A 16,145-nucleotide genomic window follows, 5' to 3' on the forward strand; every position below is an offset into this window, starting at 1 on the left:
CCTGAACTCCTATTTTGGGCCAGCCCCTGGAGGCAAAGCATTGAACAAGTCCAGCACCCAACTCCCACCCGGGGTCTCGAGGCTGAACCTCCCAAAGCACCAGCAGGAATGGGCTACTCCCAGCGGATATTTTCCTAGCATTTGACCAGAGCAGGCTGCCTTATCTCTCAGGGCTGCAAGTCATCTTGTACATAAACGAGGAAGAGTACAATCCCTTCCTGGTGTCCGCCACCGGGGCCAAGGTTCTAATCCATCGGCAGGACGAATACCCCTTCATTGAAGATGTGGGCACAGAGATCGAGACAGCCATGGCCACCTCCATTGGAATGCACCTGGTAAGCGAATATTCTGCTTTCTTTAGGCCTGGAGAGAAGACTGGGTTGTTTTTCCTCCAAGGATAACCAGTAGGGTGCAGCTTATGGGAAAGGGTGTTTATTTCAAAAGGGAGCACAGCCCTGTATTTTCCAATGGTCACCCCCAATGGTCATTGTAGTATTACAGAAACCGCATCTTCTCTTACCTCGGTGCTGCCGAGAACACACTCATCCCGGCCAGCAGAAGCACCTCTGGCCTGGCATTCTACCTACAGGGTGCATTCTCCAGCTGTTCATCTTCGCTAATCTCTCAAGGAAACAAAATGTGGTATCATACATTTACTTTACCCTTCTTAGTAGCATTTTTTTCTACCTGTTTCTTGGAGGGTAAAAAAAAAAAAAGCAATGTTGTTTGGACTATTGTCTGTGTGTGTGTGTGTGTGTGTTTAATTTGACAGAGTTAGACAGAGAGACAGAGAGAAAGGTCTTCCTTCCATTGGTTCACTCCCCAAATGGCCACCACGGCCGGCACTGTGCTGATCCAAAGCCAGGAGCCAGGTGCTTCCTCCTGGTCTCCCATGCAGGTGTAGGGACCCAAACACTTGGGCCATCCTCCACTGCCCTCCTGGGCCACAGCAGAGAGCTGGACTGGAAGAGGAGCAACCGGGACTAGAACCTGGTGCCCATATGGGATGCCGGTGCTGCAGGCAGAGGATTAACCAAGTGAACCATGGTGCCGGCCCCTGTCTGTCTATCTATCTATCTATTATTTCCAAATTTAATGTCTCCAGCAACACTTCTTAGTCTTCAGTTAATGCCCCAAAGGAAACTTCTTGCGTCTCCCTAACTTGTCCTCCAGAGCAGTGGTTTCTAAATCTGATTGATCATTAGATCCATCTCTACACAGTCAGAATCTGTGGGATCCATATTTTTACCCAACTCCAGTGGCTATTGCAAGAGGCAGTACAGCCAGGGGCTTTGGCTTTAGAAATGTGAGTGAACTGGAACTAGAGGAAGAAGTACACGGTGCCTGCCCAAGTGGAAGTGAAGCTAGACTCCAAAATTCTACCTAACATGGCCACAAATGGCTTTGAATTAGGCTATGAAGTGATGTAGTGGGCATTTGGGGCTTGCCTATCCATCCATTGTTTCTATTTTCTGAGTGCCTCCTATGGGCTGACACAGGGGATCCATCGGTGTGGAAGACACTTGTCCCTGTCCTGGTAGAGCCCAGGGACCAAATGAAAGGACCGATTATAAATAAGAAATTGCACAAAGCATTAACTATGGTGCCGTAAGAGCAATGAAGGAGAAATGCAGGCTGCCTGAGAGCATGCCCTAGATGTCTTCATCTGCTTCCGTGGCTAAAGCAAAGTACCTGACACCAGATCATTTACAAGGAATAGAGTCTATTTGGTGTGTGGTTCTGGGAGCAGGGAAGTCCAAGTGCACAGAAAAGGCGGGGCCTCGGCTTCTGCTGAGGGCCTCCTTGCTGCATTAGAAGCTCCGGAGGCCCAGCAAGCTGCCAGCTCAGGTTTCTCTTCCTCTTCTTGCCAAGCCACCCAAGGCCATCAAGGGGCTCCACCCTCCTGACCTCACCTAATCCTGATCGCCTCCCAAAGGCCTCGCCTCCCAACGTTATTAACATATGCATTTGGGGATTAGGTTTCTTGAAGGCCTTTAGAGGACACACTGAACCCAGAGCGAGGGTGTGGCCTGACCCAGGGTTTTTTGTTTTGCTGTGTGTGTGTGTGTGTGTGTTGGTGGGGAGATGTTCAAGGAATGCTTCCCAAGGAAGTGATATTTAAGCCGAGGCGATAGACCTGATGATATCCCCTAGGAAATCAGGGGCTTCCCTGCTTCACGATGCCATCAAAGGAAAAGTCCTGGAGGGAAGAAGCCCACAGGGTGGCTGCCCGGCTGCCGGGATGCTCTTGGGAGGCAGGGCAGTCAGCAGCTTTGTTTCAGTGCGAGACGGAATTCATGTGTAACAGCTGAGGCTGTGCGAATTCTGCTTGATTATGGAAAAAGAAAAAAATCTTGAGCTGCCCCCCAACCTCCCAGTCTGCTCAGACAGTGGCTGGGTAAGCCTTGGGGCCATCATTTAAGGTGTTGGTCCCTGCCGCCTCTGTTCACAAGGAGGCAGCGAGACTCCCGAGTGACGGCTGGGTAGTTCTGTCTTCCTGCAGACGGCTTGGCTGGGCTGCACCCCCATCCCTTACTCTTCTGCCCTCGCCCTGCCTCCTGCCTGTAAACTGAGAGGCGCTGGGCTTTGCCAGTGTGCAAGGATGACGGAATTCTGCTCTCTGGATTTTTCTGCTGGGCTTGGAAGGAGCCACTGCGTTGTTCAGGAAGCGCTCTCCTTTCCTGAGCTGGGTAAACAAAGACGTGGGTGAGTTTTCTGCGATACCTAATTTGCGGTGTAGGCGCAGGGTCGCTCAACTCTAAGTCTGATTTATGAGCGCCTGGACCGAGAACAACAACAAGGAAAACACGGGGATTAGGAAGAGGTCAGCAGGGAGGTCACTAAGAATAAGTCCAAACAAATTAGACTTCTTTTTACTCTCCTGTTTTGAGTCCCTGGATCCAGCCATACCTGAAGCTAGAGGCCCTTGGACTTCTCAGTTCTGTGAGCCTAAGTCTACGTTATTTCATTTTTCTTAATCCAACGTGAGTTGCTTCTGTCACTTGCAAACAAGCCTCCTACCACAACATTAATTACTTTTGTATAAATACAAATAAAAATGTATTTTTAATGATGTTATTCAAAAGAACAAAAGATAGCTGTCAGACTCCTGAGTGGAGGCCAGATGGCAGATTTGTCCACAAACGCCTTGCAGGTCGGCTCAGAGAGAGGAGCAGCCCGGGCAGGGGCAGACGGAACGGGAGCGCCGTAACAATCAGTTCTGTCTCATCTCCTCCTCCCGCTCCTTCCACTTGTAGCTGGGCACAAAGAGGCTCCTTCATCGACTCCCTCCCCCAGGTAGACAGAAGGGACTCACATCCCCCAGTAGACAGAAGCTACTGGGGACGGTTTTCTAAATGATGAATTCTTGAAGGAAAAGTGTCAGACAAGCAGTGTCAGGAAGGGCCAGTCTAGACAAGAACACAGCAATCCTAGGAGTCCCAGAAAGGAGGTTAAGCCACGTAACGAAGCCTTGAGGAATCACTTTGGTTGAGGTGTACTCTGGAGGCAGCGCATTCCAGAAAGAGGCAATGAGGACCTTCAGCTCTCGCTGTGGAGGTGAGCAGAAGGGATTGGGTTTTAGAGCTGATCACAACGTGGAAGCAGCAGAGCTTGACAGCCGATGTCAAGAGAGCCAGGAAAGTTAGGTTGATGCTGAGGTCCTGGGTTGGCAGGAAGGCGAACGGGTACAGTGTTGAGAAGTAGAGACTGCAAGAGGAAGGGGAGGGCTGCGGAGAGAAGACCCCTTCCGTCTGTGCCTTTGTGATGTCAGGGTGAAAAAAAAAATCCAGTGATCCCTAGATGCTATGACGCCAGGGCTCAGGAGAAAAACTTGAGAGAGGATTCTACACTTGATCTTAGCCAAAAGGCCGAGAAGCGATGAGAGAGGATTCTACACTTGGAAATAAGCACTGTCACCCAAGACCCGAGACAGGACCCTACCTGCAAACACTGGAGGGCAGAGCATAAGAAGATGGAGAAACCAAGATAGGAGCGGGCGCTGGAAGAGTAAATAAACCAGGAGGAGCATGTCAGGCAGGTGTGTCTCTAGTGCCAAGGACAGCAAGAGGTCAAGACAAAGGGCAAAAGGTGTTCTCTGGGTTTGGCAACCAAGAGGTCGCTGAGGTCCTTTGCCAGGGCAGTTTTCAGTGGAAGGAGTGGAACAGAAACCAAAGTACAATGGTTGAATGGAGGATGGGAGATGAGGAAGTGGACAAGGGTGAGCCACTCACCCAAGGGTGTGGGGCCAGGTCCTGGGTCATGGAGAAGGGGCAGGCTTCATTTCATTTCAAACCCCGCTGCACATTCTTAAAGCGCACGCAAAACTTCTTTTCACAAATATCTGTAACGGGGATTAAGAGCTCAAAATGAGATTCAAACTCCAGCTTTGTCCTTTGGTTATGAAATCGCTGTGCCTTGGTTACCTCACCTGTAAAATGGGGCTGATGATAATGATAGACCTTCATGGCTCGTGAGAATTCAATGAGCCAGTGTGTCTGAAGTGCTTAGAAAAGTGATGGGCATGTAGTAACTGCTCAAAAAATATTGACTGTTTCTACATTTTAAAAAAAGAGATGAAGGAAAGATAAGTTTGAAGCAAAAATGAAGGGCTAGAGATTTTCCTGTCTTTCTCAAACTTTCTTCCTTTATAAATAATGTCCACAAATAACATAGGTGATATATGTATATTATTATATAATGTATTCTATTTCCCATGTAAAGGATGCTAATTGTTTGCCTTATGTATCACAAATATCTTTGCCAGTTTGTGATTTCCTTTTAGTTTTCTTTATGATACTTTTTTTTTTTTTTAAGGCAGAGTGGATAGTGAAAGAGAGAGAGACAGAGAGAAAGGTCTTCCTTTTTGCCGTTGGTTCACCCTCCAATGGCCGCTGCGGCCGGCGCATTGTGCTGATCTGAAGCCAGGAGCCAGGTACTTCTCCTGGTCTCCCATGGGCCATCCTCCACTGCCTTCCCGGGCCATAGCAGAGAGCTGGCCTGGAATAGGGGCAACCGGGATAGAATCCGGCGCCCCAAGCGGGCCTAGAACCCGGTGTGCCAGTGCTGCAAGGCAGAGGATTAGCCTGTTGAGCCACGACGCCGGCCTATGATACCTTTTCATATCAAAAGCATTGAGTGTTTCATAGTCTTTTTTTTTTTTTTTTTTTAGATTGATTCTAGATTCTATTTGAAAGGCACAGTGAAGGAGAGAGAGAGAAAGAGATTTTTCATCCACTGGTTTACTCCCCAAATGGCCACAATGGCCAGGGCTGGGCCAGCCCAAAGCTGGGAGCCAGGAGTTCTTTCTGGGTCTTCTGTGTGGGTACAACTGCCCAAGCACTTGGGCCATCTTCTGCTGCTTTCCAAGGTGCATTGGCAGGGAGCTGGATCGGAAGTGGAGCAGCCTAGACTCCATCGGGCACCCATATGGGATGTTAGCACTGCAAGCCGCAGCTTAAACTGCTGCTCCACAGCTCTGGCTCCTGTTTTGTTTTTTGTGTTTTTTTAATAAGATTTATTTATTTGAAAGTCAGAGTTACAGAGAAAGGGAGAAACAGAGAGGGAGGGATAGAGAGAGAGACATCAATCTTCTATCTGCTGGTTCACTCTCCATATCGCTGCAATGTCCAAGGCTGGGCCAGGCCAAAGCCAGGAGCCAGGAACTTCATCTGGGTCTCCCACACAGGTGCAGGGGCCCAAGGACTTGGGACATCTTCCACTGCTTTCCCAAGTCATTAGCAGGAAGCTGGATCAGAAGTGGAGCAGCTGGGACACGAAACAGTGCCCATATGAGATGCCAGCATTGCAGGCAGCAACTTTACCCACTATGCCACAGTACCTGCCCCAAAATCTTTGTTTTCTTTAGTCCTTGCATTTACTGAGGATTTTTCTTGAGATAAGAAACTAAACTGAGTTTTCTTCTGGTTATCTTATTATTTAATTTAATACTGGAACCATTAGAATGTTCTTTCCAGCAGGATGTGAAGTGGAACTCAAATTTATCTCTTTATCTGAGTAGTTAACAAATTATTTTAACTTGGCTCATTGAGTAACTCTTTTTTTCTTGTGGCCACTGATTAGAAATATAAACTTTTTACTATACACAAGTAAGATTTATACTTTATGATAAAATAAAACAAAGTAAGAGTTAAACCACCCATAATTCTACTTAGGATAAAGTGCTTCTGTTACTTTTTGTCACTTTTTTTTTCCAAATGAAATTATTCCTATTTATTTAGTTTTATTTTTAAAAATTTTTATTGGGGGCCAGCACCGTGGCACAGTAGGTTAATCCTCCGCCTGTGGTGCCGGCATCCCATATGGGTGCTAGTTCTAGTCCCGGCTGCTCCTCTTCCAATCCAGCTCTCTGCTGTGGCCTGGGAAAGCAATAGAAGATGGTCCAAGTCCTTGGGCCCCTAAACCTACATGGGAGATCAGGAAGAAGCTCTTGGCTCCTGGCTTCAGATCGGTGCAGCTCCGGCAATTGCAGCCATTTGGGGAGTGAACCAATGGAAGGAAGACCTTTCTCTCTGTCTCTCCCTCTCTGTCTGTAACTCTACCTCTCAAATATTTTTAAAAAAATTTTATTAATATAAAGAGAACAGATTTCATAAGACAATTTTAAGACCATATTTCCCTGTCCCTCGGTCCCCTGCCTTCCTGCCTTTCTTTTTTGTCTTTTGCCATTTTTTAAGTTTGGTTTGTTTTTTCTATGCAAATGAGATCCTACTGAGCTTACTCTCTGTAATCCGCTTTTGTTTCACGTAGCCCCTCCTCCATCAACTTATATCATCATTTTTCCATGACCTTCGTCTTCCCGTCTTCCACACTCCCAAGGTTAATGGCGATATCCTAACTGGTATGAATGTAGATTTTATCATTATAAACTAAATTCTCATAGCACACAGTCATCCTGGGTATCCCTGGGGGGCTGGCTCCAGGACCCTCTGCAGATACCAAAAATCCAAGGAGATTCAGGTTTCTTATATAAAACGACACAGTATTTGCTTAGACCCTAGGCACATCTTTCCATAGACTTTATTTTTTATTTGCTTTTATTTGAAAGGCAGAGAGAAGGACAGACAGACATGAGAGAAAGACAAAGAGAGATCATCTATCCACCAGTTTACTCCTCAGATGCCCACAATAGCCAGGCCTGGGCCAGGCCAAAGCCAGGAACCCAGTACTCAGTCTGGATCTGCCACATGGGTGACGATGACCCAAGTACTTTAGCCATTACCTTCTGCCCTTCAGGCTGAAGTGAGCAGGAACTGGAATTGGAGCTGGGACTTGAACACGACGCTCAGGTGTGGGGCGGCCCAGGTGGCACCTTCACTGCTGTGCCTCCTCATCTCCAGATTACGTGCAATACCTAATACAGTGCAGATGTATGCAGGTAGCTGTGATGCCATGGTGCTTAGGGAACCAGGATAAGAACACGTGTGCACGTGGCAATACAGACACAATTTATTTTTTTTCCTGAATGCTCTCCATTGGAAGCAGGTTAAGTCTGTGGATGCCAAGACCATGGATATGGAGAGCTGACTGTATACTTTTTAAGATATATTTTATTTATTTGAAAGAGTTACAGAGGTAGAGCTAGAGGGGGAAGGAGAGAGAGAGAGAGAGAGGGAGGGAGGGAGGGAGGGAGAGAGAGAAAGAGAAAGATCTTCCATCCACTGGTTCACTCCCCAGATGACTGCAACAGCCAGAGCTGAGCTGGTCTGAAGCCAGGAACCAGGAGCTTCTTCCAGGTCTTCCATCCAGATGCAGGGGCCCAAAGACTTGGGACATCTTCTGTTTCCCAGGCCATAGCAGAGAGCTGGATCAGAAGTGGAGCAGCCAGGACTCGAACTGGTGCCCATATGGGATGCCTGCACTGCTGCCGGCCCCTGACTGTATACTTTTAATGACATGTTAAATGTCTGCTTTTCCTGTGACACATGGCCTGGCACATCTTAGGATCACTGTGGAACTGGGCCTATACCTGCTACATTAAAATGACTGGGATGGGAGGGGGAACCTGAAAGGTAAACTAAGGCCAGCTGGAGAACACTGTGGAGCCTGGGCTGATGCATTTGGACTTGAGTCATCCTGCAGTGGGGAGCAGAGACAGAACGGAACCTGTGATTCAGATGGGTAGGTGCGGGGTAGGGTGGGGGAGGAGGGGATGAGGAAGGAAAAGTGTAGAGGTGGGCAGACCAACGGGGAGATGCACAATGGTCCGGGTGACAGGGGCTGAGAGCCAGAGCAGACAGTAAGCAGGAATGAGGAACTGCCAAGGTCACCAAGCGTCTCTTGACAACTAAATGGCCTGAAGGAGAGAAGTTTCTAGAAAGATGCTCAGGTTCCTGACTCAAACCACTAGATTGATGGGGTGCCGTTAGTGAACTTGCAGAATGCCGGAGCTGGAACAGGCTTCCGGCTGGGAGAGGAGAGGCCGTGTCCGATTTTGGACATGTCAAGTTGCTTTGGATGCACACAAACCACCCCAAACAACAACAACGATGTGTTAGCTCATAATCCCTGGGTTAGCTGTGTGGTCCGGCTTCCTCGGGGAAGTTCTGATGCAGGCCAGGCTCAGCTGGCATCAGCCAGTGCTCGCTCATGCTGCGTGGATCTGCTGGGGATCTGGATTCTCCTCCACCAGCTGGGGTCACACACCGCAGTCTCGTGCAGGCACTTTCCAACTCGCAAAGTTCAAGTCACGTGATCAACCCAGATTCCAGGGCTGGATACGTGCGCTCTCTTCATGGGATGGTAGAGTTTGGCCACTTTTTCAACCTCCCGCGGACATGGTGGATTTGGTTGAAGTATGCATGGACCCCCTCAGTAGAAATAGCCAGTGGTCAGTTGGGTCTCAGATAAGGATTTGAGCTGGAGGTCAGATTTGGGCATTGGTCATTCCTGTCGCGGTCCAGGAAGTGGATGAGGTCATGCGTGGCAGGCACATATTTTAATAATTCAAACAAACCTTCCTGGGGACCTCGACGTGTGCTCCACATTATGCCGAGCCCCTCCCAGGCATGAGGCTCCATTAATCCTCACGAGAGGTTTTAGAGATGCTGCGGATAAGAGAGCAAAGTCTGGGTTTGAATCGCAGCTCTAGCCCTTGCTGACGGCACTGCCTCGGGCAGGCTGCTTATCGCTGTCCCCGTGTGTCATTTTCCTCTTCTGTAAAGTGAGCCTGTTGTCAAGGTTAAATGAGTGGATACACTGAGATGCTTATCAGCCTGCCCGGCACATTTTCGGTGCTCCATCAAGATAAATTGTTGTTGTTCCTGAAAAACCGAGAGAGTAGATCAACTACTCTGATCAAAGTTAAACAGTTACTAGGCAGCCCAATGGGATTCAGATCTATTCAGCCTCCTCGGCTCCTGTTTCTGAGCCCTTAGCGTGCCTGCCCGGCATCACTGATTGGCCACCGTTGACCAGTGGTCATGATGTGGTTCCGCCAGAAGAAGCCCCGTAGGAGAGCTCAGAATGCAATCCCTTTTGCACATGGTCAGAGGAGGTCAGGATGGGGCCATGGCAGGGCAGCCCCTACCCCAAGGCCCCCTAGAGACATAAAGCAACCAGAAGCTTTCCCAGAAGCTGTGAGCCCCTCTCACGACAGCACAGGCTCAAGGTGCAACTCGCTCTCTTGCTCCACTCCCAGCCCAGCTGTTGCCGGAAGCAGCAGCACTAGCAGTCTGTGTTTTTTGTTTTTTGTGTTTTTTTGACAGGCACAGTGGACAGTGAGAGAGAGACAGAGAGAAAGGTCTTCCTTTACTGTTGGTTCACCCTCCAGTGGCTGCTGCGGCCGGCGCACTGCGCTGATCCGAAGCCAGGAGCCAGGTGCTTCTCCTGGTCTCCCATGCGGGTGCAGGGCCCAAGCACTTGGGCCATCCTCCACTGCACTCCCAGGCCACAGCAGAGAGCTGGCCTGGAAGAGGGGCAACCGGGACAGAATCTGGTGCCCCGACCAGGACTAGAACCCAGTGTGCCAGCGCCGCAAGGCGGAGGATTAGCCTATTGAGCCGCGGCGCCAGCGAGCAGTCTGTTTTGAGAAGCAGGGGAAAGCTTGGCCACCAGGGGAAAGAATGGGCTCCCAGCTCCCCTCAGACCACGCCACACCCACACTTCTGCGGCTCTCAGTGACCGAGGGCTCCATTTTAGCCTGTTGATCAGGGTTAGTAGACTGCACAACCATGCCTTCGGTAGCCCGGGGAGTGGGAGTGAGGGAGGTCCTTGTAGCCATGGGGACAGTTTTCCACTTAAAGGAGATGTTACCCAGGCATCACGTACGCATTGGAAGCAGGGAAACACCAGACTGCTTGGGTTGAGCATGGGACATCAGCCGGCCCCCTGGGGCTGGCAGAGCCCATAGCTGACAGACAGCTGACAGTACCTGGAGGCCCAAAGGGACATCTGCCTGGGGAGCCCGAGAGCAGCTTAGAGGAAGGGTGTTGTGTGATTGAGGTGGCTGTGGCTTGGCTTCTCGGCACCCCTGTCCCCAGCTAGGCCTGGCGCTCCTCAGTCCAGATGTGTACTGACAGGGGAAGGCCCTCGCTGTTCCTTAGAGATGAGAAGCATGGAGAATGTGTGTGCGCGCGTGTGTGTGTGTGTCAGAGAGGTAGGATCCGATCTACGAGAGTGGGCACCTGGCGAAGACAAGAGGCCAGCCGGCTACTTCCTCCTCGCTTTGCTTCTGTTGCTTAAACAGTTTTAAATGAGCACTGTCAATTGCCCTTGAAGTCCTCAGAGTTAATTGAGGGAGACTGATGGGTCAACAGACGGACTGCAGAGTAAACAGGAGAGCGCAGCCGCCCAAGATGCCTGCAGCGTCCCATCTCACACTTCTCCATTCCTTTTTGTCCCCAGCTATTTCTTCAGAGGGAAAAGGTTTTTCTTCCCTGCCATAAATCTGCTGTATTTTCCCCTTTACCCCTACTTCCTCCCCTGCCCCCCAAATATGCTTATGCGTGCTTCTCCCCCTTCACACAGATGCGCACACACATAGACCCTAAACTCTCTCTCTAAGCTGTTCACAATTTATGTTCACGTATGGCTTCCCCTTTGGAGACAGCATCGCCTCCCCCCTCCCCACTTTTTTTTTCCCCCTGCTGGGCTTGTCTGAATTGCCTATTTGCTGTGATAGATAGTAAATTAGAGCCAAACTCAGCAAACCACAATGCAACATGATTGAATGAGGCTTTCGAATTTTGAGGGGCGATGGTTTTAGCTTCTCTGATGATCAGGGTATCATTCTACTGATGTGGGTGAGTGGGAATATTAATTTTTTTCCTCCAGGCTCTTGTCATGCACAAAGACAAGAATTCTAAGAGCTGACATGTATAATGTAAATTATATTCAAAAGGTGAGGAAGCGAGCAAGCACACACAGGAGCACGGAGCCCCCCGCAGAGAATACCCATCACAAGTGGGCAGTGGACCAGAGATTTGCCCGAAAGGAGAAGGGGTGGGGGAATGGAGACAGGGAACATACCTGGTGGTCCCTCCTGCCATGGTCTGTGGTGGGAAAGAGACCCCCTCCCAGTTGTGGGGCTCCTTTATAATCTCTGAACAGCACCTCTGCAGGTGCGAGGTCACCTGGGAATTCTATGACACATCACAAGTTCCACATGGAGCTCAGTGTCCATATTTTCATGCCATCTTCTTGGGTCCCGGATGAAGCAGATGCATCCTGGGAAAGGGGGTGTTTTGATTGACAAGTCGGAGGAGAGGATTGCCTATGGGAGTTTCTGCCTCCCAGCTCTGCAGACCTGGCTAGCTGCCCGCCCATGTATCCCACACCACGGCTGTCTTGGGCTCTCCCTGTTCCTTTCTAAGAAAGCTTTTTCCAAGTCAGTGACCAGAGCTGGAACGTAAGGAATTGGGGCCTTCCTGGGGACGGGAATCCAAGGAGCTCACCGCCTCGGACCATCTTCCTACGCCTCCTCCCTGCTCCCGCTGGATGTGCCGATGGCTTTCCCAGCCTGCAGAAAACCTAACCCAGGTCTCTGTAGGGCTTGGTTTGGCCTCATACTCCCTCTCTGCCTTCATCTCCAGCGGTTTCTCTCTTGGGCCAGGTTCCAGCCACACAGGCCCCTTCTGCCACAAGCTTGGCTGAGTGCTCTGCTCCCTCCGCTTTGATTCGAGACAATTTCTTACCATTCTGGGTGGAGCTGGCTGCACGGCAAAAGTCCCTTTCTCAGGGACACGTTCCCTTGTCACGCACACTGCCTTTGTCACCCTCCAGGCTCCCGGCCCGGTGTCACTGATCCCTCTCCAAAAGTGTTTGCTTGTTGCCAATCTATCTGCTCACTAAACTGTGAGCTCCATGAGCTCAGGAAGATTGTGTGTCTCAATTGCTCTGAATTCTCCAGGGTCTACAGTGGCACTAGGCACCCAGGAGGTGCTCAATGCGTTTTTGTTAAGTGAATGACTAAATGGCTGCTCAGCTCCAGCCCTCTGTCTGGATCCCCCGGGGGAGGGCAGGGCTGACTGTGTGCTCCCTGTAATCGCAGACGGAGTCCTTCAAGCTGAGTGAGCCCTACAGCCAGTGCACGGAGGACGGCAGCGACGTGCCCATCAAGAACATCTACAATGCTGCCTACTCCCTCCAGGTATGGCTTGGCAGAAGCGCCCAGCCCTGGGTCTGGGCCCAGGAGACAAAGTTACATCTCGGCCCGGGTGTGGCTGGGACCAGGAACTCGGCTAAGGATCCCTGGGGTTCATCCAAAGACTTCAAGAACAAATGATGCCGGCTGGTTCCGGTCCTCTTCAGCCCGTTTGTAACCAGAGCTGAGTCGATTCAGGGAGGTTTGTGGGGAACACAATGTACAGCCGAGACGAGCCCGCTTCCTAACTGGGCCTTGGCAAGTGAGGGACACGAGAGGCGCAGCCTGGGAGAGGCTGTGGCTCAGCGGTCAGGAGCTTGGCTCCCGGCCCCGCTCCTGCACCTCACTCGCTGCTGACCTTGGGCAGGTGGTGGCCCCTTCACAGCCCCCGTGGGGAGGTTGGATTGGATCGGAGGCTGTGGATTGGCAGCTCTGAGCCCCATCCAGGGGGCCCACCCGGTGTTTCTAGCCTGGGTGGTATTTGAAAGTCAGGACATTGCCTGAGAAAGTGCAGATTTCCAGATATTCTTGAAAAACAAGACAATCTGGGGAGACTGAGCCCGGGCTTCTGCAGGATAAACGAGGGGTAGAGCTGCCCCTCGAAGCCAGGCATGCGTTCTCGGGTCCCCGCTGTTCTCACCGGTGTATGACTGGCGCCTAGCGATGCGCTCTCGCGCACACAAGCACTGCACTTCAGCTCACGCTCACAGCGACCTCATGGAACTCATTTCATAGACGAAGCAAAGCAGCGGACAGGTGAAGGGACTTGGCTGAGGCAGGGAGCAGGTGGCAAAGCTGGGATGGGAACCCCAGGCTGCGGAGCCCCTGCTGTTAGTGGGGATGCTGTGAGCACCGTGGTAGCTTGGGCTCCCCAAAGACCCCGTGTGGAGGCCTTGGGCCCGGGGACCAGCATGTGGGGTCTGTGTTTGCTTCTCTCTGGTTCACAGCAACAGCTCCAATTTCCCCCACTTAGCACCCCAGCCTGGCCCCCGAAGCTCTGTTGTCTAATTCTCTACCAGTGTTCCTGCTTGGTCCCTTTGCAGTGAGGGGATTCCCCTCCGCCCACCCCGGCTCCGCCGGCCCAGCTGGCAGAGGGTCATGTCCCTGCGGTCGGCCAAGGCTGGGGCGGGGTGTGGAGGGCGGGAACTCGCTGGCCTCCATGCACAGGAGCTGAGCACAGCTGGGCCTCCTCTTTCAGATCTGCCTTTACTCGTGCTTCCAGACAAAGATGGTGGAGAAGTGCGGGTGTGCCCAGTACAGCCAGCCTCTGCCCCCCGCAGCCAACTACTGCAACTACCAGCAGCACCCCAACTGGAGTGAGTGCCACCCCCTCCCCGCCCTGCAGGCCCCGGGAGCAGGCTCGGCTCAGCCCGGGCAAGGCGATCTTTGGGGCCCTGTCCCTGTCGCCTTTGGCCTGAGGGGGGAAACGAGACGTTAACTAGAGTTTCACTCCCAGTATTGAGCGTGCCTTGAGGGACTCCTCCCAGGTCAGCCAACTCCTTTTCACAGAACAGGTGACCACAGTTCAGAGAGGTTAAGCAACTTGCCCAAGGCCACATGGCCAGGAAGTAACAGGGGTGGACCCTCTCCAAGGGCTACAGCCCCCCAACTCATGTCCTTAATTGTCACTGCCTTGCTTCCCAGCAACACAAAGTAGCATTTATATCCAGAGGACCAATGTTCCTAGAAAGTGGGACAAGAAATACTTACAATGAGACTACGGGGGCCTCAGGAGCAACCCAGGGGCCTCCAGGAAGGCAACTGTGACCCCATGGCTCCTCCTCTCCCCTCTCTCTTGTCCCCAGTGTATTGTTATTACCAACTGTACCAGGCCTTTGTCCAGGAAGAGCTGGGCTGCCAGTCGGTGTGCAAGCAATCCTGCAGGTGAGTGGACTTGCGGGGAGGCACAGGCAGGACTGGGCTGGGCCAGGCCACCCCTGCTCACTGCGCCCCTCTCCCCTAGCTTCAAGGAATGGGCGCTGACCACCAGCCTGGCGCAGTGGCCGTCTGCAGTTTCAGAGGTGAGATCTGCCCGCTGTCCCCGCGTGAGGTCCTCGCAGTGTCCAGGAGGAGGGAGCTGTCTCACTAAGGGACAGGGGGAAGGGCCCGAGGATGGAGGACGCGGGGCCCCGGCCTCTCTGGGCATCCCCAGGCCCACTCTGTGTGTTTCCATTGCAGAAATGGCTGCTGCCTGTTCTCACCTGGGACCAAGGCCAGCAAATAAACAAAAAACTCAACAAGTAAGTTTGCCTCTGCCCTACTTGCTCTGCCTCTGCCCACCAGGGGCCCCGGCCTCCTCCCTCGCTTCCTCATTGCCAAACCCTCTCCTTTTCATTCACTCAATCGTGTAGTCAACAAATATTTATTGAACTTGTATCATGAACCCTGCTCAAACTTTTCTTGGACCATGCCCCACAGCGTGAGGTTCGTTTTACCCTGTGGCCCGTCAGGTACCTAACTGGGAGACAGCAGGAGACGGCACTTCTTTATCATGCACGAAGCACCTTCAGACAGTGCACACCAGCATGGCCACACTGGTCTTCACAGTCCCTCCCCCACCCCCATATTGGGGACAGGTCCTGGGACCTCCTCAGACTCCCACATCTGCAGACGCTCACGCCCCTCCTATAGAATGACAGTACTTGCTTGTCAGCTTGCACACCCTCCTTATACGTCTTCTCCATGACTCACAACAGCTCGCAGGATGTCAGTGCTGTGTAAGTCACCGCACACCAGTGTTACGGGGATAATGTCCAGAACAAAGCCCATGCATGTTCATTACCAATCCTCAAATATTTGCTGTCCACGGTTGGTTAAATCAGAGGACGAGGGCTGACTGAATGAATGAGGGGACTTCAAAACGTCCATGGAAAGTGGAATTAAAAGTCTATTTTGGCACAGAATATTTTGAAATCTATGCATAGCTTTTTCCTTGAAGTCTTTGAAACCCCTCGGATGCATGAACTTCAAAACTTTGGCATCGGAATAAATTTACCTTCGCATTTTGTTGTTCCACGAACTGTTCCAAACCCCCTCGTCTACTCATTCCCACTGGTCTCAGCACACCCGTCTCACGCGTGAGCACCCCACCATACCAGACAGCTGGCAGGCGTTTTGAATGTCTCTTTGGACGCAATCTGCTGTGTTCTGTTCTATGTAAATTTGTCAAAGTTACTTTTATTTCGTGACTCACAGAGGCACCCTGACCCACTTGAAAAAAGACTCCTCTGAGCTTTGCAGCTTCTAGTCCCACCTGAGCTGTCCACGCAGGCACTGATTTCCACGGGAGCTTCAGCAACATCCCCCAGGCCTCAGTTCAGGAGCCCCCACGGGTGGAGATGAGATAGGAGAGGGCAGGTGCCCATCTGTGACCCACACCCTGGGAATGCATGTTTCTCTGCCATCACAGTCCCCACGGCTCCCAGCCCACCGTGCCTGCCCCAGTGGGAGCCAGTCTGTCCCCCAGCAGTGACTGTGCATCCAGTAGGTGCCATGGGAGGTGCTGGAGTAGACGCTGAAGACCACGCAGAAGTGGTCTGTGCCC

The 16,145-nt window shown here is 51.6% G+C and overlaps 1 protein-coding gene and 1 pseudogene across 1 annotated transcript in view; one reads left to right on the forward strand and one right to left on the reverse strand.

Annotated features, from left to right (window-relative positions):
* The window catches only part of SCNN1G (sodium channel epithelial 1 subunit gamma), a 61,598-nt gene that overhangs the window by 43,157 nt on the left and 2,296 nt on the right, over window positions 1-16,145 (forward strand). The window contains exons 6-11 of the mRNA XM_062180349.1: window positions 172-335; window positions 12,509-12,607; window positions 13,800-13,917; window positions 14,407-14,485; window positions 14,565-14,622; window positions 14,780-14,841. Of these exons, the coding sequence (XP_062036333.1) occupies window positions 172-335; window positions 12,509-12,607; window positions 13,800-13,917; window positions 14,407-14,485; window positions 14,565-14,622; window positions 14,780-14,841 (580 nt within the window). The remainder of the gene's footprint in view (window positions 1-171; window positions 336-12,508; window positions 12,608-13,799; window positions 13,918-14,406; window positions 14,486-14,564; window positions 14,623-14,779; window positions 14,842-16,145) is intronic.
* Window positions 3,769-3,881, reverse strand: LOC133751120 (U2 spliceosomal RNA; annotated as a pseudogene).

This window comes from Lepus europaeus, chromosome 21 (genome assembly GCF_033115175.1).
Source record: "Lepus europaeus isolate LE1 chromosome 21, mLepTim1.pri, whole genome shotgun sequence".
NCBI lineage: Eukaryota > Metazoa > Chordata > Mammalia > Lagomorpha > Leporidae > Lepus > Lepus europaeus.